This window comes from Punica granatum, chromosome 1 (assembly GCF_007655135.1).
Source record: "Punica granatum isolate Tunisia-2019 chromosome 1, ASM765513v2, whole genome shotgun sequence".
Lineage (NCBI taxonomy): Eukaryota > Viridiplantae > Streptophyta > Magnoliopsida > Myrtales > Lythraceae > Punica > Punica granatum.
Genome location: NC_045127.1, coordinates 17923121 through 17949622, shown reverse-complemented (window position 1 = coordinate 17949622; position 26502 = coordinate 17923121). Strand labels below are relative to the sequence as shown.

The 26502-nt window shown below is 40.4% G+C and overlaps 1 protein-coding gene across 1 annotated transcript; it reads left to right on the top strand.

The window, feature by feature from the left end:
* The first annotated feature begins 5246 nt into the window (after positions 1–5246).
* Positions 5247–9366, top strand: LOC116192769. The gene is made up of 3 exons (XM_031521406.1): positions 5247–5473; positions 5645–5763; positions 9074–9366. Exons 1-3 carry the CDS (start codon positions 5346–5348, stop codon positions 9097–9099), a joined length of 273 nt encoding a protein of 90 aa, XP_031377266.1. The 5' UTR covers positions 5247–5345; the 3' UTR covers positions 9100–9366.
* The last annotated feature ends 17136 nt before the right edge of the window (positions 9367–26502 follow it).

The window sequence follows — 26502 nt, the reverse complement described above, 5'->3', positions numbered from 1 at the left end:
ATCTTATCGAGTGAGTTTTGTTGGTTCTACCCTCCACCCTTCTTTCTTACCCAGTTCTAGTTCGTGAGCCTATCACCAGCACAACACCTTTCACCTTACATCCAGATCTATTGGTTCCATCTTCTCCATTGTTTCTCGCTTCCAAGCAAAGATCGAGCAATCTCTTCACTTCAGCTTTAAGGCTGGACGTTCTATCATCACTCAGCTGCATCAGCTGAATTACTTGCATCCCATGCAAGACGGCTAGCAGCTCAGTTGCATACTGCTCGAGCTGACAGATCAGCCGCTCCATCCATTACAAAGCTTCAAGGTGTACAAGTCAAGCACCCGTGGATAGAACTTCGGCGGTCCAACCCTCGAGACCGTTTCATCGTTTGACGTTTAAAAGATTGTGATTTTTTGGAAACAAAAAGAACGTCAATTCAGACTCCATTTGCCACGTTAGCACCATTATTGTCAACGTCGGTATTATTAATGGAGGAATTGATGTTTTGGTAGATGTGATAACGGAGTGAAATTTTGTGAATTTACAGGTCAAAAAATAAAAAATTGATAAATATGGGAATTTTTGAAAGTTTATGATTTTTAGGGTAATAATCCTAAATAAAAGCTATTTAGATCTATTTTTAACCATCTAATTTGAAATATGTATTTTATCTTTTTTATCATACATTAATATCAGTTCGTCTAAACCTGAGGGAGTCGCATGATTTCATGGATTTCAATGTATGCTTTATTAAAATTTCCTTTTAATTTCTATAACTTACTATATTTTTTAATTTGTTGCATTTTTTCCTTCTAAGTTCTAATCCTGCGCTTTTTATTCAAATACATCCCTTACTTTTTCCTTTCCTTTCATGTGCTATTTAATCATTATTTTAAAATTTCACACAATTTTTTGTGTTTTCATACTTATTTTGTAACATCATTTAACTAATTTTTCTCATTTATTTTTCCATCACGTTCATATATGTTCACAAAATTGAGAAAATTTCAAAATTAGAGTGTTCAGTCAGTTCTAAAATTAGCACGCTATATTAACTTTTTTTAATACTTTCCAACATTATTAATATATATCCATTCTCATATTTTGATTGTATGAAAATATTAATTGTTGAATGGAGAAAATTCATCTTGAGAAAGTTTTATCCCTTTGTTGATCGACTCGACTCGAATTAGATTAGTCGTGCCTCGATGGGTTTCCGAATATCATGATACGTACCGAAAGTAGATATTAATCGTTGAAGGGAAAATTACAGTATTGGTCCTATATGTTTGCTAATTTTTTACATTAAGTCCTAAATATTTAAGTTTAAAAAACAAGTCCTAAAAGGTTTGGAAAAGCGTCACATTTGGTCATATCTGTCACCCCCGTTAATGGAATTGCAAGCAAGGCAAACGCCCCCTCTAGCTGGCCGTTAAGTGTTGATGTGACACGAATGGCCCCACTCCACCCTTGCAGGCGGCCCGAATTTCGAAAGACCCGGCTTGAATGACAACCCGACTTCAATTTCTACCCAAGCAGAACCTATACTGTTCCTAAAATTCCCAAAATTCCCAAAATCGTAAACCCTAATTCCTCCCTCTTGAAATCGAGTAGCTCGTCCCTTTCTACCGTCTTGAAATCGAGCAGCTTGTCCCCACCAAGAACCCGAAATGGAGCTCTTCGATCGAATCCCCTCTCCTAAACCTAATCCCCTCCCGAATCCCCTCGGCTCTTCAATTGAATCCCCTTTCCTAAATCTAATCCCCTCTTGAATACCCTCGGCCCTTCAATTGAGTGTTGTTCGGTTGAAAGTCGGCCCTATTAGGAACCCTAAATCAAAGACCAGGAACCCTAAATCGAAAAAGATTCAGTAATAAACTAATAATAAAGTAAATTAAAAGCATCATAATTAGCGGGATCTGCCATTTTCCGAAGAAGCTAGGAGGATAGGAAGCTAATCTGCAGACATGCTTATAGCTCCTAGGAGCTGAGAAGGAATTAAGGTTGTCCTTTATTTTTTTTTGGTAGTGAGAGTGAGAGTGATTTTGCTTTCGGGGATGTGTTTGTAGACAGTGACAGCCAACCAACTTCAAGCCCAAGCGCAAAGGAGATCAACCCATAAAAAGTCAAAGGGGAGCAAAAAAATAGGACTGCAATCATCTCAAGGAAGTTCGAGTAGAAAACGTGTCTGATGGAATCTGTGTCAATAATGTATGTGTCAATGCAGAACAGTGGATATGGTGATGTATTCTATTGAAAAAATCAATTTTTTTATTTGCCAATGCAGAATAATGGTTATGGTGGTGTATTTTGTTGAAAAAAAGAATTTGTTGTTTGGCAATGCAGGATATGGTGATGTATTCTATTGAAAAAAGCAATATGTCTGTGTCAATGCAGAACAATGGATATGGTGAGATACTTTGTTGGAAAAAAGGAATTTGTTGTTTGCCAATGCAGAATAGTGAGTATGTTTTTTTTATTCTGTTGAAAAAATCAATTTGTTGTTTGGCAATCAGAACAGTGGATATGGTGATGTATTCTGTTGAAAAAAGCAATATGTCTGTGTCAATGCAGAACAGTGGATATGGTGAGGTATTTTGTTGGAAAAAAGGAATTTGTTGTTTGCCAATGCAGAATAGTGAATATGTTTTTTTTATTATGTTGAAAAAATCAATTTATTGTTTGGCAATACATAACAGTGGTTATGGTGATGTATTTTGTTGAAAAAAGCAATATGTCTGTGTCAATGCAGAACAACGGATATGGTGAGGTATTCTATTGGAAAAAAGGAATTTGTTATTTGCCAATGCAGAATAGTGAATTTTTTTTATTCTGTTGAAAAAATCAATTTGTTGTTTGCCAATACAGAACAGTGGATATGGTGATGTATTCTGTTGAAAAAAGGAATTTGTTGTTTGGCAATGTAGAACTGTGGATATGATGATGTATTCTGGTGAAAAAATCAATATGTCTGTGTCAATGCAGAACAGTGGATATGGTGAGGTATTCTGTTGGAAAAAAGGAATTTGTTATTTACTAATGCAGAACAGTGAATACGTTTTTTTATTCTGTTGAAAAAATCAATTTGTTGTTTGCCAATGCAGAACAGTGGTTATAGTGATGTATTCTGTCGAAAAAAGCAATTTGTTCTTTGCCAACAACTGATATCCAAACATACAGGACATAACTGCAGAAGCTGATCATGCAGTGCCTATGTACATTGGAAACTGGAGGAAATGTTCATTAGGTGCAAGCTTATATCATGAAACCAGACAAACCATGAACCATGAAACTAGACAAACCGGGCGAGAAGGTGAGGCTTGGTTCTTCATTATCTCCTAATACTATGTCAACAACAGAACCATACAACAAAGACAACCAATAGTACATTTCCTATGCGCACAACTTGAGCTTTAATCACTAAGCAGGGGGAAACAGGGCAGGACCAGACAAACTAGGCGAATCATATCTCCTAAGACTATGTCAACAGAGAGAACCACATAACAAAGACAAACCAGGAGATAACAAACCAGACAAACTTGGCTCTTCATTATCTCATAAGACTATGTCAACAGAGAGAACCACACAACAAAGACAAATCAGACAACAAAGACAAATGTAGCACAACTTGGGCTATAATCACTAAGCAAGGGGGAACAGGGCTGGACCAAACAGACCAAAATTGAACAAACATATCCAACCAGCACCCTTTGACCAAATTGAACAAACACTTTGGCCGAAACAATACTCACATGCAAACTGATATATGTAGAATCATGTCAATATGAGCAATAGACCATATCTGCAAAACACTCATATCCAACACTGATATCCAAAGATGTGCGAAACACTGATATCCAACACTGATATCCAAATAGAAATTGTATTTCATTAGCAGTCAAATGACTCAGTACAAAGTATAAGCCTACTCGCCAATACAGAATTTACGGCCCAACCACATCCCAAACAAAATTTCAATCATAATACAGATGCAAATTGCAGAAACAACTACCCTAACATCACAACAATGACTCTGTCGGTGCTTGAATTTCAACCCGGCTTCAATTTCTACCCGAGCAGAACCTCTACTGTTCCCAAAATTCCCAAAATCGTAACCCTAGTTTGTCCTTCCTGAAACCCAAAAATTCCCAAAATCGTAAACCCTAACTCCTCCCTCCTGAAATCGAGCTGTTCCCTTTCCTCTCTCCGTCTTGAAATCGAGCAGCTCGTCCCTTTCCTCTGTCTTGAATTCGAGCAGCTAGTCCCTACCAGGAACTCGAAATGGAGCTCTTCGATTGAATCCCCTTTCCTGAACCTAATCCCCTCCTGAATCCTCTCGGCTCTTCGATTGAATCCCCTTTCCTGAACCTAATCCCTTCCTGAATCCCCTCGGCTCTTTGATTGAGTATTCTTCGGTTGAAAGTTGGCCCTACTAAGAACCCTAAATCGAAGACCAGGAACCCTAAATCGAAGATTGCCCTTTGAATGAGTGTTGTTCGATTGAAAGTCAACCCTACCAGGAACCCTAAATTGAAGACTAAGAACCCTAAATCGAAGATCAATTGATTCTGTCTGTCCCATTCGATCGAGCTTCGAACTCCATTTCCTGACGCAATCCCATCCTGAAATCCTGTACTGCTTCATAGCTGTCATGGAAGCGATGATTGGTCGTGGAAAAGGGCAGCAAGAATCCAAAGGAAAGGCCCGAAGAGGGGAGACATGTGGTTCAAGGGAATCTGCCACCTTGTTTGGGAGCAGTGCGGGCGTTTGTAGTTGCGGATTGCGATTTCAACAGAAGATTTCACGGACAACAAACAACCAATGTAGAAGATTCGTCGGATGTCCAAGGTACCGAGATAATAGGGGGTGTAGGTATTTTAGGTGGATTGACCATCCATTTGAAGCTTCGATTTCGGAAATTGTTGTTGAAGAAGAAGTTTCCTCTTCTAAATGGGAAATGAAGTACTTGAAATTAAATATGAAGGAATTGGAGGAGGAGTTAAAGCATCGCCAAAATTCGAGCCACCCGCATGGGTGGAGTGGGGCAATTCGTGCCACATCAACACTTAATGACCAACTGGAGGCGGCGTTTGACTTGTTGGCAACTCCGTTAACGGAGGTGACGGATAGGACCAAATGTGACACTTTTTCAAACTTTTAAGGACTTATTTTTTCAAACTGAAATATTTACTCAATAGTGTCATTTTTCCGATCGTTGAAAAAAAGAAGTTTTTAGGGAACCACGGTATAGCACACGGGCTCCTTCATAAGCAAATAAAACGCCGGAACTTTCATTCTACAGTGCAAGTTTGCTCCGTTAAACCCTACGGAAAACACTTGCAATCTCCTCAGAGCTTCAATGGCCTCTCGGTGTAGATCTCTCGCAAGGCCATCCGTGTCCCTCCTCAAATCCACCTTCCAAAAGTCCACTCCCAAGTCCATGCCCTCCTCTCTCCTGTCGCCTCGCTCTTCTCCCACTTTCCGAAGGCAAGCTTCTCTGAGCTCCGCACTTACTCACTCGGGAGATTCCCAAATTCTGTAATTGAAATCAAAGGCCGAGTCCTGAGTTGGGTTTAATGTTTTCTCATGTGTTGGGGCTGTGGTGTTTGCTGAATCCTCAAGAAGTTGAGATTTTGATGGTTGGCGCTTCCTTTTCAGGTCTGCTCCTCAGCTGGGCAGTCTCCACTCCCTGCTCCCGCTGTACTCGGCAGTGTCGTCCGCTCGGCTTACCTCGTGCCTCGGAATTGACTCGAGAAGCTCGAGGTCAATGTGTCAGGGTATGCTCTGCAGTGCAAACCCAGGAGTTTGATTTGTCCCCCAAAATGTTTTGTTTTAGGATCTGTAAGCAACCTTTTTCTACTATCCATATAGCCCTGCTGTTGTTTTCTTGCTGTTGTTACTAAGTAGTTCAGTTTAATAATTGCATGTTCTGGATTTAGAGCATCAATTGCATGCTTCTGTGCTTGTCATTGAGTTAGGAATACTTAATTCAGAATCATGCATTCGGCGAACAAGAAATTCGCCTCAATTAAGCCTCTCCTACGCTAAGGACGTTTTCTTGCAAATTAACAGATTGATTAAGTGCTTGATAGTATGTTATGAGCTTATCAGGAAGGAGAAAGAGAGGTGAGAAGAGAGGGAAGAAAGTCGGAAAAGGAGAGTGTGGAGAGACATTTAAAGCACCAGTCAGTCGGTTTTTGGCTTAAATCTTTCCTTCAAGCTCCTCTTGAGATACCTGCCTGCCCTATGTTTCATTATGTTTAATCTTAAATTTTCGTCACTTAGCTTTTGAATGCCACCTGGGTGCAAGCCTTGATGATTCTGTAGTTGGGGAAAGACGCATTGCATTGAAGTTATCAGTGTCTTTCACCTCCTCTTGCAAATAAAGGGTCCCATGATTTCATCTGATGTTGTTCTTTCCATAGTTATGTTAATATCTTTCTTGTGCAGACATTAGTCGAAATATGATAAATGGTAAGAAATATGGTGAAGGTATGTTGATGGTTTCAGGTAGGAAATCTTATGCACGTGCTCTCCTTCTGATAGAAAGTGTTTTTGTTTGGGAGCTTCTTAGTTCCTATTTTGCATGCTGGCTTATTTCTGTTAGATTTTGGAGACACATGCCTCGCTTTGGGTATGTTGTGGACATATCAATGTGCTTATTTGCCACAAATAATTTTAGGAATGTGCTTGTAGCAGTTTATTGCTTGAATTCGTCATTGAACATACGTGGTCACCTAGCAAAGATATCGTGAAAACTTTGTTTCTTTGTTTCTTTTCAATTATTTTCCAGATGTACTGAGCGTGGTGGGACATAATGGGCAAGTTGAGTGTTCTAATTGCTTTCTTTGAGGCAGAGACACGACATGAAACCATCTTTACTTAGGGCAGGGATGGGAATTTCTTGTAAAATTTTGAACTGAGCAATAATTGTAAAAAGATTGTTTTCATGTAAAAGTGAAGTAGCTTCTGCTGCTTAATGCCAGTAGCTTGTAAGTGGTCTCCATTTCGAAATAAGTCTGGGGCAGTTCAATCTTGGTTGATTATCTGTTTAACAAGTATCACAATTACTGGTCTCAGCAAAGTCCTGATTGCTAATTACACAAGACTTTCACTAAATCTGCAATCAGCCTATGGAATGGAGTAAACAATATTTTCTCGTGAATACAAAGAGACTGAACTTCTCTTCAAAATTTGAGTCATTTGCCTGGGAAGGACTGGTGAGGCCTGTAATACAAATAGTCTCTTTGGGCCTAAAAATTTCAAAATGACTAGATTTTTGTTTCAAGGAGACCAAAAGACTTTTGTTTCAAGGAGACCAAAAGCTTTTTGTATCAAGGAGACCAAAATTGAGAAGTGCTACTGAATGGACCTATTTCCTCCTGCCATGGGAAATGGGGTGTATTAGCATAAATTTTGGCAACTCTTCAAAGCATCACGACATCACTTAGCACATTCTAATCTTAAGTTATTCAGTGGTGCTGGAATAGCCCAACTTTGAGGCACTTTTCTGATGTTTTCCTACAACGGTGCCATGATTGACTTCTTCCTGTTTATTCTGGGTTGTATTTTCTGTATATATTAGCTTGTTCACCGATACGTTTGCAAGTGATTTTGTGCTAAATAATGATAAAAACTAGAGCCTGCCAAAACAGGATTATTAATAGGCTCTCTCTTGTTTTACTAATGAAAAAAACATTATTCTACCTTTTGTGTGTTTAACAGTTACACGGAATGTTCGTCCTTCGTTTCTTATACAAATCGGTTTCTACTCCCTTTTCCATACGATTGTTTCCTGATTTGTAGTATTTTGTATTTCTTTGTATTGTGTATGCTGTGGCACCTTGGAAGAATCGTTGAAAATACTGAGTGTTGAACATAACTTAGGCATTCTGAAATTTTTGCCATCCTTTAGATGAAACCAAAAATGTAGTATTATATGAAAGAGCCAAGATGATCATAAATGATGGGAAGAGAAATTATCAACAGCTATCTAGTGCTCTGTGTCACACACGCCTCTAAGAGGAAGCATATGCTCGAACTATTGCTATTCGAATCAAAGCTGTTCTAGAAAAGTTGGGGCACTTAGATTTTTCCCACTCGGATTTAATGAAGTTATGCTCTAATTTCATGAGTGGTCTAGCAACTCCCATTTGTCCTGGTGAATTTAACATTGTTTTCATATTATCATACTAACTCTTTTTCGCAAGTGTAATATGTAAGTATTAAGTTTTTGATTTGTAGAGAAATAATCGGAAATAATCTTTAACTGTAAGACCCCTCTTATAGCTGGTAGAGGTATTGGTTTTAACTGTCGCATTATATTTAGGATCATGGACTGATGGGACACTGAAGTAATGTCAAGTGTGACGACTCTTCTTTTTCTCGTTTTGTTTTCCTTTGCTGTGAAACTAGGGAAAGAAGATAGTAAACACGACTTTGTTTTCCCTCATTTATTTGCCCATTCATGTTTTTACCTGGCAAACCATCTCATTTGGTTGGATTTTAAGGTACTTGCTGATTTGTGGTGACTTTTACCTATCAAATCTTTTGTTTTGCCTGCTGCTCTTTCTTCCTGACTGTCACTTCCATATGGTGCCACATTCACAGGAAGAATGAAATTTTGGAATATAATGCCAAGGCAAAATTAGATTGTGTTAGGCCAGTTTGTTTACGGTCAAATGAAAGGGAATAGAATGGTGCCTTGAGGTAAGATAGTACCATTTTCTGAGGGAGATTCCATCCCATTTGCTTTTTCATTCATTAACCACAGCCAGTCTCAGAAAATTCAATACCCAGCAGAACATTTGGTGTCGAGAAATGGCAGGGAATGCAATGAAATAGCAATCAATCTGTTGTCGAGTTGCGTTCTTTTTCTATTCCAACATTGTAAATATATATTATGTGACCGTATCTTAAAAGTGTGTTGGTCAGATGACCATTAATTTATTGCACAGTTGTCTACCAATACTTGTTACAAAGACATGGATTATAGATCCTTTTAGCTACATTTTATCATATTTTCTCTTCCATGTGGACCGTCTCCATCCAACACTAGCTTATGGTGATCTTATTGCTGTCTTGCAGAATTAGGCCTTGGCGTTCCTCGATAAAAGTCCACTTCAGAATGGGTCCGTTGGTTCTAAGACAAAAACTCGAAGTTCAGGCTCCAATTCTTGAACTGAAGAAAGAAAATTCACCTCTTCATGGGAACTTCTCCCTTGCACTGTTAGATTTGATTGATAAGAGTGGACCTGAGTCCCCCTTTTGCTGTTGCTTTCTTGAAGCACTGGATCGGAATCGAGATTGAGCAAATTTGCGGAATTTAGTGATTGGTTCCAGTTTATAGAGAATTGTTCTCTCTTTACCTTTCCAGAATATATTCCGACATGTCTGTAACTCTCGTCAGCGCTCTAAGCTGAAATCGGGCAACCGGATTCCTAGGAAAGGGCTCTTTCTTCGATCAAGGCGATGCCATTCACAAATGGACTGAATTCTCCGATCATCTACTCTTTTGAATGCAAAAGATGAATATACACATTAAGACGGTATATTTTGAGCAACAACTCCCATTTATCTATTTACATATATATATAAATATATGGCACTTATTTTTCTTATGATACGGGTTTAATCCGGGGCCCGCATGGTGCGTACTGTTTACAAATAGTACACGTAAGGGGTGGTCTCTAAAGTCTTTTTTCGCTGCAGAGTGGGATCGACCCTGTGTCCTCTTATGCTAAGTGGGGAGGCAAGTCGTACTAAACCATCCGCTCTAATCTTCGGAGATTTATATATGGCACTTTAGGCTCCATACACCATTCTTCTTTTGCAAGCAGGCTGGTCAACTTAAATATAATGGATTTGGAATTACTTTCGGTTAATCTTACTACTTATTGAAGCGAGTTATCGCCCTAACGCAACCTTAGGGAGCTATTGAAAGGGGTGAGGTGAGGTGAGGTGAGGTGAGGTGAGGTGAGGAGAGAGGGGAGCAAAGTGATCCTTGGATAGGATTAAAAAGGTGTTGCTGTGGAGTTCGATACGAAGCAGAGGAAAGATGCTACGGTCCCTCCCTAATGTGGACGGATTGATAAAGGAAGATCATAGGTGGAGGGAAACCTTTCTCCCTCCATATTCCACTTGTATCTTGATAAATTCTTCCGAAAAGGGGAGTCATCTCATTTCCATTTCTAGGAGGAATTCTTCGGCAATCCTAACTTGCTCGGCGACGTGAAAAAGTATCAATGAAATTACAACAAATGAGCAAACGACCTTGTAATTGTATGAATTGTGCATCACAATTTTATATAATAAAAGAATTTCATTGATTTTTTCTCACTGCATCACTTGATCATTTTAATATTTTCTTTCTTCTTTTTTTTTTGTCATTTCCAGCCATCACTCTTTGGTGTCTTGCAATATATTTATTAAAAATTTTCTTATCAATATAGCTTTTCTTTCAGTATCTTTGAGTTAATGATTAATTGCACCGATGGTACAAAATGTTTTAGAAATGTATCACGTTGGTAAAAAAAGTTTTAAATATAACAATTGATTATTCGAAGGTTGAACATGTTTTAATCAGATATATTCCGTCCATTTCCAGTTGACTCTGTTAATAAAATGCTGACATGACAGAATAAATAAAATAAAATAAAAAACAGTAAATAATAAAAAATTTAAAAATGTTTTTTTAAATAATAAATAATTTAAAAAAAAGTTGTCAAGAGATCTCCCTCACAGTGGAGGGAGATATGTCGACTGTCATGGGGTGAGGGAGCCCACACTGGCGACCCCACCCCCCGATTGACGTCATCGACGGGATCTGACTTCGCCAGTAACCTCGATAAGGGGGTGGGGTTGCCGGCAGGGGCTTTCCCACCTCAAATTGTTTTCCCCTTGTTAAATACAATCAAAGAAGGGGAGGGGCTCTTGCGAGGGAGAATGAGGAGAAGCAGCAGAAGAAGGAAGATGAGGCAGTCTTGGCGAACAACCTCGAGGGGGAACAATAATTCTTTGACACCGCCGCCGCCGTCGGCGTCTTCGCTTCCTCTTTGTGTCCCTCGCCACAAGCATACGACACCAGATTTTCTTTTCTATTTCGTTTTTCAGTTAGACAGAAAAAAGAAGAAGAAAGAAATGAAAAAAATTTTGAGTCCACAATTGGGGTGGGGGAGCCCCTACCCCAGATTTGGCTTTCTTTTTTCTTGGTTTTTTTTTTCTAATTTCTATTATGGATTTATGCTTATTATTTATAATTGAATTTTTTTTAATTTTAAATTTCAAGCCCCGTGGGATACTCCTTGCACGTCAACAGTCACATCAACACAGACTAATGACGTCAATCAAGGAATGGACAAAATGTATTTAATTGAAACATTTTCAATTTTCGTTTATTTAATTGTTATATTTTAAACTTGTATTATAGGGATACATTTCTAAAATATTTTGTACCTTTAGTATAATTAAACCTTGATTTAATTGGGGGCTTACTTAAGAATACAATTAAGGGGGCGCCAAGGCGCTCGCCCCCTGACTAAAAAAAATATGTGAAAATTATATTATTTTTTGAATTTCGCCCCCATTTAAACGAAATTCCTAGATACATTCACAAATATGCTAAATGTAAAAATTCCCACTAACTTATATTAAAAGTTGTTTGAATAAAAGGAAGGAGTCCTACTGCAGTGGTTGAGGCGATGACAGGGGATTAAGATGTCTTTGATTCAATAATTACTAGTGAGACATATGTGCCATTTTATTTCGTTTAATTTCTCATCTTTATACGAGCATTGATATCCCTTATATATATATATATGTATTATATTAATATATAAGAAATTGTTTGATAAGTGAGAAGTTTTTTTTTTTTTTTTTCGGTTGATAGGGGGCCGAAACCCGAGGACAAAACAGAAAGCAATATACAAATAACTAAATCGAACAAAGACGGGGTAAGGCAGCCCCAATAATATCTCAGCAAGTAGAGCTCTAACTTCCGGCGGTGGAATATTTGAATGTGTAACCCCAAGGGTAGGCTAAGTGACCATCGTGCCATCCAATCCGCTACAGAATTCCCTTCCCGGTACTGATGACTGACTTCAACCTGCCAGTCACGCTCAAGCCACGAACGAATCTCCCAAACTATGGTTCTCAATGTGGGGCTCTCGGCCCACTACCAGCGTTGAGACGAGTGACTAATAAAGAGTCAACTTCCAATAAAAACAAGCCGATAACCGAGCTCCCATACAGCTCCAATCCTGAAAGCACTCCCATAACTCGCCACTACTGCCGTTGCAATCCCAACATTTCTCGCAAAACCCGGTCCAGAACCATCCTCCTTCGAAGGACTCCTCCCTCTCCTGCTGGACCGGATTCCTTTCGAGGCTCCCCGTGTTTAACTTGATCCACCACGTGAAGGTCGATTCCAACCCCGAGTTTGATTCCCTAATAGTTCTGCGAAAATACAACCTGATCTGCCATCCTATAGAGAAGGACACGGCCGCCCGAAGAAGAATGGACACATGCGCATCTGCGCCTAGAAAAGGTTTGGTCAAAATTGACTTATTTCTCCACGACCACATAAGCCAGCAGCCCACGCCAAACACCACTGCCCATGAGATACCCTTCTGATTTTTTACCTTAATACTCAAATTTTGCACAGCCAATTATTCAAAGGCACAGAGAAGAAGGATTGCCACATGGAGCGCGCCGGGTATAGTGCTTCCAGACCGCACAAGACAAAGAACAATCTCGTAGAAGATGAGAGTATTTTCCACAGCAATATTACAACTAGCACACAGCGAGGATGAAGCTAAATTTCTTTACCCGATGTTCATTGTAAGCAATCTGGTCATTGCCCGGTGAGACAGCTGAAGGATATTCGGTTTACCAAGGCATATCCGTCGGGATCCAATCCCAGATGGTACCATGCCAGATATTTTCTGACAGAGGAGACGACTCCAAGGGTAAGTATAGCCATGGTCCGCCACTGCAATATAATTTTCCACAAATTTTCTGGGTGTAGACTAGATCTCGGGCATAGTAACAATACGCAGATGAGACCGAAAACGAGCCTGAAGCCTCCTTCGACCAAAACAAAAGTCAGTCTCCATGCTAGCCTTCGGTGGCACCACCGCTGCTACTTCAACATCGAAGAGTGATCCAACCAATCCGAGAATACGTTCCAATTCCAGTTGCCACTGACATCTACAAAATCCGCCACTGGTCGGCCTCGCAGATCTGCGGGCACCTCCCTTCGCGACAAATCTAATAACGGTCGACAATTAGGAATCCAACTGTCCTCCCAGAACCGGGCCCTATCACCACGATTGATGGCCCACGTAGCACCTTCCGAAACCTGATTCCAAGCCCGCGCAATTGCTTTCCATAGCCATGAATCTTGGGGCGAAATCTTTAACTTCAAACCCTCATCTACACGCCCCACATACTTCTGTGTAAGTACTCGTACCCCAAAAAGCCTCCTTTTCAGTCAATAGACCCCAACCCAATTTAGCCAGAAATGCGTCGTTAGCCTGCCTGAGTCTTCGTAGTCCCAAGCCACCTTCGACCACAGGCCGTGTAAGGGTCTCCCAGCCTACCAAGTGAAGCTTCCTTTGATCGGCCAAGTGACCCCATATAAAATTCCTGCAATACGTTCTAATTCATCACAGATTGATGCTGGGAATTTTAGAACCTGCATTGAATAATAAGGGATGGTTTGAATTTATGCGGGCAAGAGTGATCCTGCCTGCTAATGACAAAGATCTACTCTCCCATCCTTCTAATCTAGCTCGGACCCTCTTAATCACACTTTGAAAATGATCTCGAGTGATTCTCCCTACGATTAAAGGCACTCCCAAATATCGCCCTAACGAAGGCGCGACCACAAAACCACTGGCTTGCATGATTTGGGCTCGCAGATCAGGCGAGACATTTCGTGAGAAGAACAACGACGACTTAGCTGGACTGACCTTCTGCCCCGAAGCTGCACAAAATGCATCCAACACGTTCTTGATGACTTGTACTTGCTCCATCGAAGCCTCCGAGAAGAGCAACAGATCATCCGCGAACATTAGGTGAGAAATTGGTGACCCATGCCTACCTGTTCGAATTGGTCTCCAAATCCCATCCCCTACTGCACTAGGAATCAAATGCGACAACCTCTCTATACAAAGGACAAAAATATAAGGAGAAAGAGGACAGCCTTGCCTGATTCCACGACCCATGTTGAAAGACTCCGTAAGCTCCCCATTCCACAGAACTTGCATCGAGGCCGTCGTAATACACTGTAGGATTACTCGTCTCAAATTCGAAGGGAACCTCGCAATAGCTAAGGTGTCACGAATGAAGTCCCAACTCAGTCTATCATAGGCCTTTACAAGGTCAATCTTGATCGACATGAAGAGTTTTTTCCCTCGCATTCGGCTCATGGTATGAACCAGTTCTTGCGCAATGACAATGTTGTCTTGAATGTGTCTCCCAGGGACGAAGCTGACTTGATTCGGAGAGATCAAATCCGACATATAGCGTTGCAGCCTATTGGCGATCAATTTCGTTACAAGCTTGAAGGCAACATTACACAAGCTTATCGGTCGAAAGTTATGCAGCGTCTCTGGCTGAGGAATTTTTGGAATAAGCACCAATAGAGTATCGTTCTCTTCAGCTATGGACCGTCTGTTCTCAAAGACATCCCGCACAAATTTAATGACTGCTTCAGAGATAACCGACCAATTCTTTTGGAAGAACACCGCTTGGAAGCCATCGGGACCCGGCGCCTTAAACGGATCCATATCAAAGAGAGCCCTGTAAACTTCTTCCAATGTAATAGCTCTATCAGATGCTGTAGCTTATCATGTAGAACAGCAGGAAAACCATTTAGTAAAGTAGTAGGCCGTATGTCATTAGATGCCACATATAGTCGCTGGAAGTGTCTAAGAGTCATACACTTCAACATAGCCTCGTCATTGATCCACTCCCCCTCGTCATTTCGTAGGATTTCAACTCGAATAGTCTACGCTTCTGGACTGCTTTGGCATGGAAATATTTTGTGTTTCGGTCTCCAAGCTTCACCCATTCCGATCGAGACTTTTGATACCACATGATCTCCTCTTGTGATAGCACCTCTTCCAGCTCAGCCGACAACTTTGCCTCGAGCCTCGATAAGAAAGGATTCGTTCCTCGCTGAAGTTTGGATTGTATCCCTTGAGCCATCAATCCTTCTAGAAGCGAGATGCAAATCCTGTTCCGATTATTCGAGCCGAACGTGTTTCGATTCCAAATTTGTAGCTGCTCTCGACAATAAGTTAGACCCCCAGGTAAATCAGTGACGTTGTGCCATGTTTCACGAACGAATCGGGGGAAGTCCTTGTGTAAATGCCAGGCAGCCATATAGCGGAAAGGTCTTCGCCCTGATGACTGCCCCGAAAGCCAGTTGTATCAAGCAAGGAGGATGATGGTCTGATTTCAGTCGGGGCAAAACACGAACACTACAATCAGTAAATGTCGTACGCCATTCCACATTACAGACCGCCCTATCCAACCTCTCAAAGACCCGTTCATACCCAATTTGTACAAGGCCGTGCCATGTGAAACGTGGTCCGCTACTCTCTAGATCCATTAGTCCGCAATTATCTAGTGCCTCTTGGAAGTGGGCTGCCGGGATTGGATTGAATGGAGCTCCGCCCTTCTTTTCTGACGCATCGAGAATCGTATTAAAGTCTCCCAATACAACCCATGGTCCTGTGATACCTGCTGAAATGGTTGAAAGACAACTCCAGAGATCTCTCCGATTCATTATAGAAGGACTAGCATACACGGCCGTAAACTCCCATGTGCGATCATTCTGAGAAATACGACAATGCAAAGCCTGTTCATGGCGGTCATGTACTGTCACCTGTACAACATTTGGTTGCCACCAGACCCAGATGCCTCCCGAAAAGCCTTGCGCCTCAACTCTTTCAACCGAATAATCCGAGAATTTCCGACATACAGCATCAGCTTTAGCTCCACTGATTCGTGGCTCAACTATTACCACAATATTCGGTCGGTGGGTCACGAATCATCTCCTTCATGACCCGAACAAACCTGCTACTGCCTGCTCCACGACAATTCCAACAGAGGACACGCATTAAAAAATTAATGAATATAGGGTACTGAGGTTTAATACCTCAATTATCCTGAGGGCTTTGGCCCCTTTCCATGGAGTTATGCAATTCCTCCGTTAACCGAACTTGGTTAACTATTGTCCCCCCGACCTTCGTCGCATGTGTTGCCTCCTCGACAACCATAATTTCCTCCACTGTATTAGCCTCATGCGGCTCCGAACCAGTGTCCATTGGTGCCAAAAACAATTCAGCTTGAGATGCTGCTACCCCAAGGGTCGGAGACATAGAAGAACTTTGTAATGGAGAAACCCCACTCACCATGGGATCTGGGGCCATATCTGCCGAAATACACCAATCCCCGCTTCTATCTTCTCCGCACTGGATTGAAGTGTCAGAAGTAGCTCGATCAGCACCTTTCGATACTTGGGTGAGCTGAAGCTGCGAGAAAGGGGGAACATTTCCGAAAATAGCTGATGGGTTGAGCTCAGGGGCTTGGCCCGATGAAGGAAACCCCTTAGCTATCTCAACTCGGGGTGTCGCCTCCCCAACTTGGAGGCCTGCAGACTGGGCATCCAAGGTCCTGCACGACCCTAATGAAAATAGTGACTTTGAGTTCCCACTGGGCTTTGCCGCTCGTACTTTTGCCTGAGGCCTAACAGCTACTGTTTTTGCTTTACCTTTAACAGCCTTAGAGGTTGAGGCCTGGGCCCTAGAGCCCACACCCTTAAATTGGAAATCTTGACAGCCTGTTGACTTCAACTCACCACTAGTCCTCACCGTAGACTTTCCTGCATCAGATCCAACCCGCTGTCCTCCTGCCACTTCCTTATCTGAAACCGCAGAATCCTCCTCCAACACACGAAATCGTGATCCATGGCCTTTATCCCGCCCACTTCCCTTTCCGTTACTATCACCCTCACCCTTGTTTCGCCGGGAATCGCGGGGCTTCTGTTTTGGCCGTTGGACAATCATCCATGGACCGGCCGCCGACTGCGTGGTCAGAGCTGGCGCGGGGACCGGCACTACAACTTTCGGTTGTACCTCTGCCAGGACAGATTCCTGCTCCGCCACTTGCTTAGCCAGCTCTACTCCTTCATTAGTTCTCATCGACAATGGTGTCACCCGATTTTGTTGTACAAGCTCAGGACAAACTTCCTGACGATGACCATAACAGCCACACTGGAAGCACACCATATGGATGCTCTCAAAAGCTGCCTTGTACTCTTCCCCATGGATTGTGAACCGGGACTTAAGCCTTTTGTTTAGATCTACTTCAACACAAAAGCGAGCAAAATTTCCAATTTCCGAGGAGGCCGTTTCACGATCTACTTTAACAATTCGTCCAATGTAATTACCTATCTCAGCAAGACTTTCATCGTTGTAGTATTCCATGGGAAATTCGGGGACACGAACCCACACCATTGCATGATCAATAGTCGCCTTTGAAGGGACGAAGTTAGGCCTCCATTGTTGGATTGTCAAATAGTGCCCGAGAACGGTCCAGGGGCCACCCGCTATAACTGCCTCACGGTCCGCCTTGTTTGAGAATCTCACCAAAAAGAAATCGCTTCCCAGGCTAATTAGCTTGAAAGACCTCTTCCACAGTTGTGTCAGCCTCTGCTTGAGATACTTGTACCCAACCCTTTGTCCCAATACCTTCACAATCAATGATCCCCACCATGGAGCGCGAAAACGTCTGAGTTGTTCCTTAGAAAACCTAATATTCGGGCAAAATTCAGAGCCCGGATCAGCTTCCTCTTCCTCGCTCGAAGGTTCTACCATGTATGGCATGGAAGTGGTAACCCAGTAACCCCGCAGTCGGCGCGAGGTTCTTTTCAGAAGATGATACATTCATAGATGGCATGCATCTCTTCTTTCTGACCAGTATCTACATAAACAGATATACGGACATACATATGAATGCTTATCATTATTTACATTGGTATTAAATTCATTGATTGATAATTTTAATTAAAAATAATGTTCTAATCTTTATAATATAAATACACATAATTTTGAAAAACTGTATATTACTGTGAGACAATTAATAGAACAAATCAGTGTTATCAGAACCGGATTGGATTGGCCGATTGAACGGATCGGATTGGAACCGGCACTTCCACCGGTTCTGTTCTGTTTAAAGACCGAAATGCACATTCAACTCACACTGGATCTCCTATCCTTCAGCTCAATCTCCATCTCATTCAATCTTCATTTCAGCTCACTTCAGCTTGCTCCACCTCATTCACTCTTCATTTTAGTTCAATCTAGGTCTCATTCACTTTCACCTTATATCACACTCAATTACTAGCTCGATCTCTCTCAACTCTCTTTCTCCCCTAAGCTTTCTCACAGTAGCTCATTCTTTCTCTCATCCTATCCCTCAGCTCTCTCTCGGGCTCTTCCTCTCATCTTATCCCTCAGCTCTCTCTCGGTGGCTGGACAGAGAAGACAACAGAACTACAGCTTCTCTTCTATTCTTTTTTTTTTCTCGGTTATTTCCTCCAAGAGTCACTAACATAGCTCCGCACTTCATCACCTTCATCCCTCCTTTCGGGTTTCCCAGCCGTCAATTCCCATGGCCACTCCTCACCCGAGCTTGAGGTCATTCCCCGTTCCCGAGCTGTTGCTCATGCCCCATCCGAGCTCCCTGGAATTGTTGGTGGCTGCTTGAAGTTCCTCCAAAGCAGTGTTGTGCATGAACGATTCGAAGTCTCACGAATTCCGCTCGATACTAGTTCGAAAGAGGTATGATTTCTCGATCATAGTGGCATGTGTAGGGCTCTCTTATTGGATTGCTTAGATGTTTGCACGGTTGATGATGTCGTGAAGTGTGTGTCTTGGGTGAGAACGGCATGAACCGGTTTGATAATATGAACTTGACTCTTTAAAACCGAGATGTGCGACGATAAGAATCGATTCGAGCACGAATTCGAATGTTCTAAATATCGGCCTTAAAATCGCTTGCATGAAACAGGAATGAGTCCATATGAATTGAATTTCATGTCCATTCGGCTTTAAGGAATAAAATCGACTAAAAGAGTCAAAACCGGCTTAATCGATCAAATTAAGCTAAAAACCGATAAATTTAATGTTGATATGATTTTGTATTCCCATGGTTTGTGTGTTTGGATGTGATCCTCATCACTTTTTTTTATTAATTAAAATATCACACGAATCGGATTAATCATGTAAAGTCTGTTTAAAATTGGTTTTAATTTCATGACAGTTGGAAATCAGAGCTTTTATTGGACAGTCATCAATGGCAGGCTCAATAACTCAAAACCCGTATACAAAAGCATTTGGCAATTCACCCAATTTAATTAATTCCACACATGTAGTAATTGGGACGATCCACTCAGCTAATTAATCCACTCGACTTTTAAATAAATTGCACGAACTGGTGAACAACTTGTAATTGAGTCGATAAACCATGAACTGATAATCATGCCCTTTTCTAAATCCATGTTTCTTTATAAATACTGAGACGTGTAGCATGGATATCTAGAAAAGAACTCACGTGTCTTGACTTAAGTCTGGGCCCAATTTGAGGTTGCTTAAGTCGGAACAAGAGAGTTCTTCTTAGACCACCTCCGGGGAGACCGACTGGTCTTCTAGCTCCCTCGGGTTTACACACGATCCTGGTGGATCTAGGGGATTCGTCGAAACCGGCTATAGGTTGAGGTGGCCCGCATCACATAGTCCCATTTTTTGCAAATTAATTTTTCCATCTCAAGGGCAAGATTATTGGTTTATGATTTACCGATAACCCTGGGTTAGAATGATCGAAACACTCTGAGTCACGGCTAAAGATGGATAGCCCGTGTGGGCGCAGGTGTCATCTGCATTGCCCTCTTGACCCGATTGAAATGTTTTTGTCACTCTGACGTAGATTCGGGTGCTTAGGAATGTGGATCACAGATGCGAGCAGGGACAGCCCGTGAGAGGTTGTCCAATCCTTCATAGGGCGAGAGTAGAGATTGGCACTTCCGTGGTATTTCGTCCCACTTCCCTAAATTTGTGTTTAGATTGCATTTATTGTCATAAAATATGAAATTGGACTAATCACGCACTCAACATAATCAAACACAGGGAAACGGGCGGGTCAAATCCCTAGGTTTTAGGTTTTTTGTAAAACGCACTTCTGTCATAATCTGTTAATCTGTCAAGTATCACAAAACAGTAAAACTTAAAAGAATCCCACACACTCAGGGCTTGACAACAAATATCATATATGTCAAGTCATTTTTAAACAAAGCCGAATGCTACATGCCCTTTTAGGGCAGCCCATGACCGGATTATCTCCACACATAATCGCTATGTTTTTGTCTGTTTAGGATAGAAATACGTTTGTTAAGCAATCCTAGTTTATAATTTGATAATCACATAAACCCGGCAATTAACACGCAAGTTGTTTGTTTTTATTTGTTTTTATCGGTTTATATCAATTTTCATCAGTTTTTATCTATTTTTGTCTATTTTGTAACAGTTCAAGCCCAAACTCATAGAATACGGCTCACACGAGCTCCAACGCCGCAATCATCAATCATGAAGTCCAACGCCCCCACACATTGAGTGCGCGTGCAACCCGAGTGCAGTATAGAGTTTAGCCTTGAGTCACCGTTTTGACCCTAGTAGTATCCAAGTGGAGGATGACTCGGGTCGAGATGCATGAAATGGGGTTAGACAATCACCCGAATGCTCGACCGGTCTTACAGATATCTTGAGGACCATTCGGCCATCCTGGGATTCGTTGGTTCGGTCGGACCCGACCACCAACTCTCATGAGCCCGCATTGCATTAATTTCGATTTTGATGTTTCCAAAATTTACGGTGAGTGCGAGGGAATATTGGCCGAACTTGAGCCAACCAAGATCCATTTATTGTGATTCGTATTTATTATTTGAGAGTACACTGTGAGGTATTTATTTGTACATTTATTTATGTAATGATCTCGGTCGGCGAGCGTGGAGTCTGAGAGGTGGAACCAGTCGAGTCAGTTTACAAGTCCCCGAGACGAGCGGGACCACACGACTCACGGAACTGGTCTACAAGGTGAACCGACCATCACGGTCCGGTTAGCCGAGATGCGAGGGCGGTGGACCGATCCCTTGACCAGAGGATCCACTTCTATTTCGATCTCTTAAGCCAAATCGATCATTTCCACGACTTTACGGTGTCAAAACGAGTGAGATGAGCGAAACCTAATCAAGCGGTAAATAAATAAAAACGACAAACCCTAGACAGACTAGAGTACCGATAGAGCGTGTGGGATATAGGTCCGCGCGTAACAGAACTCTTGAATTCGAAATCTTCGGTTCCACAAGAACATATGCCTTAGCAAATTAGGTGTACCCTTACCCCTAGATCCCGGCAACTAACCGGCCCTTGACCTCCGGGTCGTAAATAGGAAATGGCGATTCTTTCTCACGCGTGTCCGTTACGCGTTCCCTCGAAAGGTGGACACTCCCAAACCGTGTGATCAGCGCGCACGCATGGGGGTTCCGACGAGACGAAATTCGAGTTTGCATGATCCTATAATAAAGATTATGTCGTGTATATATATAGTAATTAAAATATATATATAAAGCACCATATTAGATCAAAGAGTATCAATACGATAGGTACGTACACCATAATAGATCAAATATTAAATGAGTATTACTCATCTACTTTGAATGAGTAAAAACTAATCAAAATGCTTGTAAATGAGAATCTGTGAGCCCATTATAAGGCCAATTTTTCACTTTCATGCATCTTAGTTAGATGTTACATATCCAAGCGGATGAGTAATACTCACAGGATATTTACTCGTACACCTATAATATCATCGAGCGTGTAAATCGCTGATACTATACTATTGAGACTTTGATATGATCTTGTATTGTACACATCTTATTCAATTACTGTTTGAAAACACAAAAATTTAAATTTGTAACTTATCGATCAGCACCACGCAATGTTTCTTAATGAAATTAAAATTTTGAAAGGAAAAAAAACGGTGCAATTCATTATAAAAACCCGCAACGATGCTAATCTGTTCATTACATCCATTTTCTTGCTTCAAAGTATAATTTAAGTTGAATTGAGGCTTAATTTTTGAGTACTGTTACTAATGTAAAAGTACTGAAATATAATTACTGAAAAAATAAGTATAAATTTCAGAATAAATGATTGGAGAACAATTTGAAATTGTTGAAATTAAAATTGATTATTGAAATGAGAAATAAGTAAAACAGTTTTCATAAACAGTTATTAATATGTTGGAAAAATTATGTATCGGACACTAAAGTTAACGAAATCATGATTTTAGAATAATTAACCAAACACTATTCTTGCTTTCATATCCTGCAAATAGTGAATTTAAACGCGTGCTGGCGCGTGGGTTGGGACTTGTTTCCTCCATCCATCTTTCTCGGAGTCATATAGAAGAAGATGGCCAAACAACAGAAACTGATGATGCCCACCGGATTCCTAGAAAGGGCAGTGTCGATCCCAACAATACATCGGTTACCAATCCCAGTGCTAACATTCCCTGCACTTTGACCCCTCAACTTTCACCGGCTACGTAAAGCCAGTTTGCCGGACAGACACCGAAGTTGTTTACGTAGAATTGCAACAAATATGGAAATTTTTTTCGGTCCAGAGGCGGGCAAGACTGTCTGGGGAGACTCCGGCCAGGAACTGTCCAATTGGTGGAGTGAGCCTAGACGGTTCGAACCGTCCGGCCCTAGAACCAAAACGATTCCCTCCCCGGCTAATAGATCAATCATCTGACGTGGTGCAAAGTTACTTAATTGACGCGTCAGGGATATAAGATTTTTTCTTTTATAGAGTGCATTATCTAGTATTCGGAAACTCAATTGGCTCCGACCTATAATTCAGTTTAGAACCTGATCAGTCCGTAAGGAGTAAGTGAATTTTTTTCATTTACAAGAGTGGAATCTGATAACTTGTTTCAGGGATCATAGATGCCAAATTACTTAACCAGCCCACGTTGGTAATATAATTTTTTTTTAATAGGTAGATGAAATGTATTTTCTAGAAAATAGTTTTTTTTTTAATTTTCAGTGGGCACGGGCAGTGCAGCCTGGATGGATCAGATTTATTATAAGGAAGAGAGATCAAATGCCTATATTTGATCCCTATGATCCATCAAAAAAGAGATTCCTCTGATTGCTTTTTTTCCAGTTATAAATTTCCAGGTTTTCGCCAGAAGAGAATTTAAGCTTACTTATTTTGTTCAATGAACTAATTTAAACTTACTTAACCGACGGCTTATCATACGGGCTTTCACGTAATAATTCTATTTCTATGTACATTCGTCCATTTTCTTCCCTTGAAATCAGGCCGAACCCTAATTGCCAAGCAATAAAATCAGAAAAGCACAAGCAGCATAAGATAGCTCTAACAATATCGCTAAAGCGAAGCACTTCCAATTACATCAATAAGTGGATGAAAGTGGTAAAGAATCCATCGGCAAATTCAGTGAACATTGAGCCATAGGTCGACATCTTATGATGCTTTTGAATGAAGATTTTTCTTAGTATCTATGAATTTAATGATGCGTTAAATGCATTTAGGTACGGTTGTCATAATCTTGATTGGGAGTGGCAAAACTGTAATGCTCCGTTTGTTTTCAAAGTCGTGATTTAAGATTTTAACTTTAACTTTAACTCAAAACACTACACAACAAAACACACATTTCAAAAGTCAAATTGGTGGGCCCCATATATTATTAAAATACAATCCCATTATAATTAATTATCTCTACCTTCCATTCATTTTATATTTCAAAAGTCAAACTGGTGGGCCCCATATATTTTTGTCTTCTTCTACAATCACAATCACAATCACAAATTCGTGACTTTAACTCCGAAAACAAACGCATTGTAATAATGGCACTACAATATTAACCTTGAATTTTTTTTTAACTACAAAGGAGGCTAATGAATTTAATACAATGGAATAAAAATCCTAAAAGTTAATAAAATGATACAGATAGTCCCACAATAAATATCGAACTTAAAATTTTTTAATTATCAGGCGAAATTATATGCCACTGCATTAATCCCTCTTTAATTGTATTCACCTTGATTTTGATTAAGAGAACTACCCAAAAAAAAAGCAAGAGAGAGAAGGAGGTTAACGTGCAGTAGTGCCGGTTTGCATATGAAATTAAAAGGCTCTCAATACTGAAATTATTTCGCACCACTTAATTTTCCCTTCTTCTATTCCCAGCGAAGCCTAGGGCCTTCTTCGTAATTCAAAAAAAAAAAATTGTCCTTAAACTTTTTGCCAAGTTTATATGTAATTTGCAACTACGTACATTTTTCATCTGGTCTCAATGACTGTTAATATTTTATCCATTCGGGATTAATTGAATCGAATAAGTTGGTACAGTAATCATTTGTCAAATTCTTGGCAGCAAATGTGCCGAATATAAGATGTCATCGAACGATGGCAACTTTTGGGTGCAAGTGACCCCATTCTAGTAGAGGCTTTTGGGTGCCTTTTGTGTATTTCCCTTCGTTTCATTTGGAGAAAGTGAGTTAAAAGAAATGTAATATTTTCCATCTTGCATGTTTATGATGTAAGATAAAAGACTGAGGGAGACATGACTGCATGAAACTAAAACCCCAAAAAACTCTAGTAATCACATGCATAAGTACCTCATTAAAAACGGAGCTCTAAAGTGCGATCAGGGTGCTTAGATAGGTAACTTGCCATGTAACGTCACTTGATTGTCATTAATGAAACTAGATCAAAGGCCCGTATATGTCTCCTCGGATTATAATTGTTGACAAAATAACATGGTTGTGATATCCATGAGAACGACAAATAATTAGCATAACGCTCTAGCCCTAAACTACAAAGGATGAAATCTTTTTTGTTGTGCCGAGAGTTATACTTTCTCATGAGGCTTTTAGGGCGTGTGCCTTGGCACAAAGTTTGTCTTAAGGCTTGAGGGCTGCAATTTTGAGTTGTTTTTTTTTTTTGTTTTTTAATATGAGACCACAATATATTCTCAGTTTATTAGGTACAACTCTCTATTCAAGTAGTAGCTTAGATCTGATCACAAGATACTTCTAATAAATTTTGGGACCGTGCAATATAAATTAAATTCGCCCACATGGAGCTCGGTTTGCAATGGTGAATGTTTTTTTATAACTATAAATATAGAATTTCTCGACATTTCACTTTTTGGCCACCTTGGATTTTCACGATTGATTGACTTTCACAACTGGAGAACTGTTAAACTTTCAAGATTGATGAGGCACAATGATCATATACTACCACTTTGGCGGCAATTCTATTTGTCGCTTGATCCAACATGGCCCCATCCGAGCGCGGCCCCTCTTTTTGTAATTGTACATAGATGATCTACTTCTTGAACTTAACATTTCATAATTTAACTGAAAATGTCACTATTTATTTATAGAATCTACACTTCTTTTCACTATTTATTTATAGAACCTACATTTCTTTTTCTTTTTAACATGGAGAGTCTAGACTTCATTCTAATAATCCTCATAACCTATATGAACACCTTGTAAGTCCATAAGACAAGTCAATCCGGTCACACATGCCATGCAAGTGGGCCAATAGAAAATATTCTCCTATATGGTTTTTTGAGTGACTTGAAATTGACTTTTCACCAATTAAGTCGCGTTCATTAACCAACAAAAAGGGAAAAAAATCTACATTTCTAAAAATTTCTAAATTTTTAGCTATATTTGATGTCGAAGTGCACATGTTTTTCACAAATTCAGAAATTGTATTAGTGGTTTTCTTTCGTTGTTTTGACTGAGTTAAATTAAGCCCACTTGAAGAGGCATATGCCCACAATTATTATGTGAGACACAGCAAAGTGCAATCTTTCGTGAACGCATGATAGTTCATTGCACTTCGGGGCACAGGTAATAATGTATGGAAGGACCCCATGGGAAAACGAGAAAATAGCATTATCCAAAAAGTAGTAGTTGAGGAATTATTTCAAGTTGTCAGCAAATATATTACCATAACAATTAATTTTAATGAGTCAAATTACATGTCAGTCCTTCCATTATGAGTTATTACCACATATGGTTCAAAGTGCAACAATGGACATGGGATTTTTGTCTTCATCCAGTAAAACTTTCTCCATATTAATTTTATGTCCAATGGACAAAAATTAGCAAAAACTTTAATTGCGAAGAAAATTAATGATATATGTATGCATATTATTTTGTTCATCACAATTTTAAGGAACATTGTTGCATGTTTGCTGTCTGAGCATCAGATAAAAGATTGTCAAAACATAAGAGGCTGCCTTGCCATTACCCTATAGTTCAAGGGCATTAGCAATTTGCTTCCGAGAGAAGAATTTACCAATATTATCTAAGACATTAATAATTAAAATGAGAAGCATAG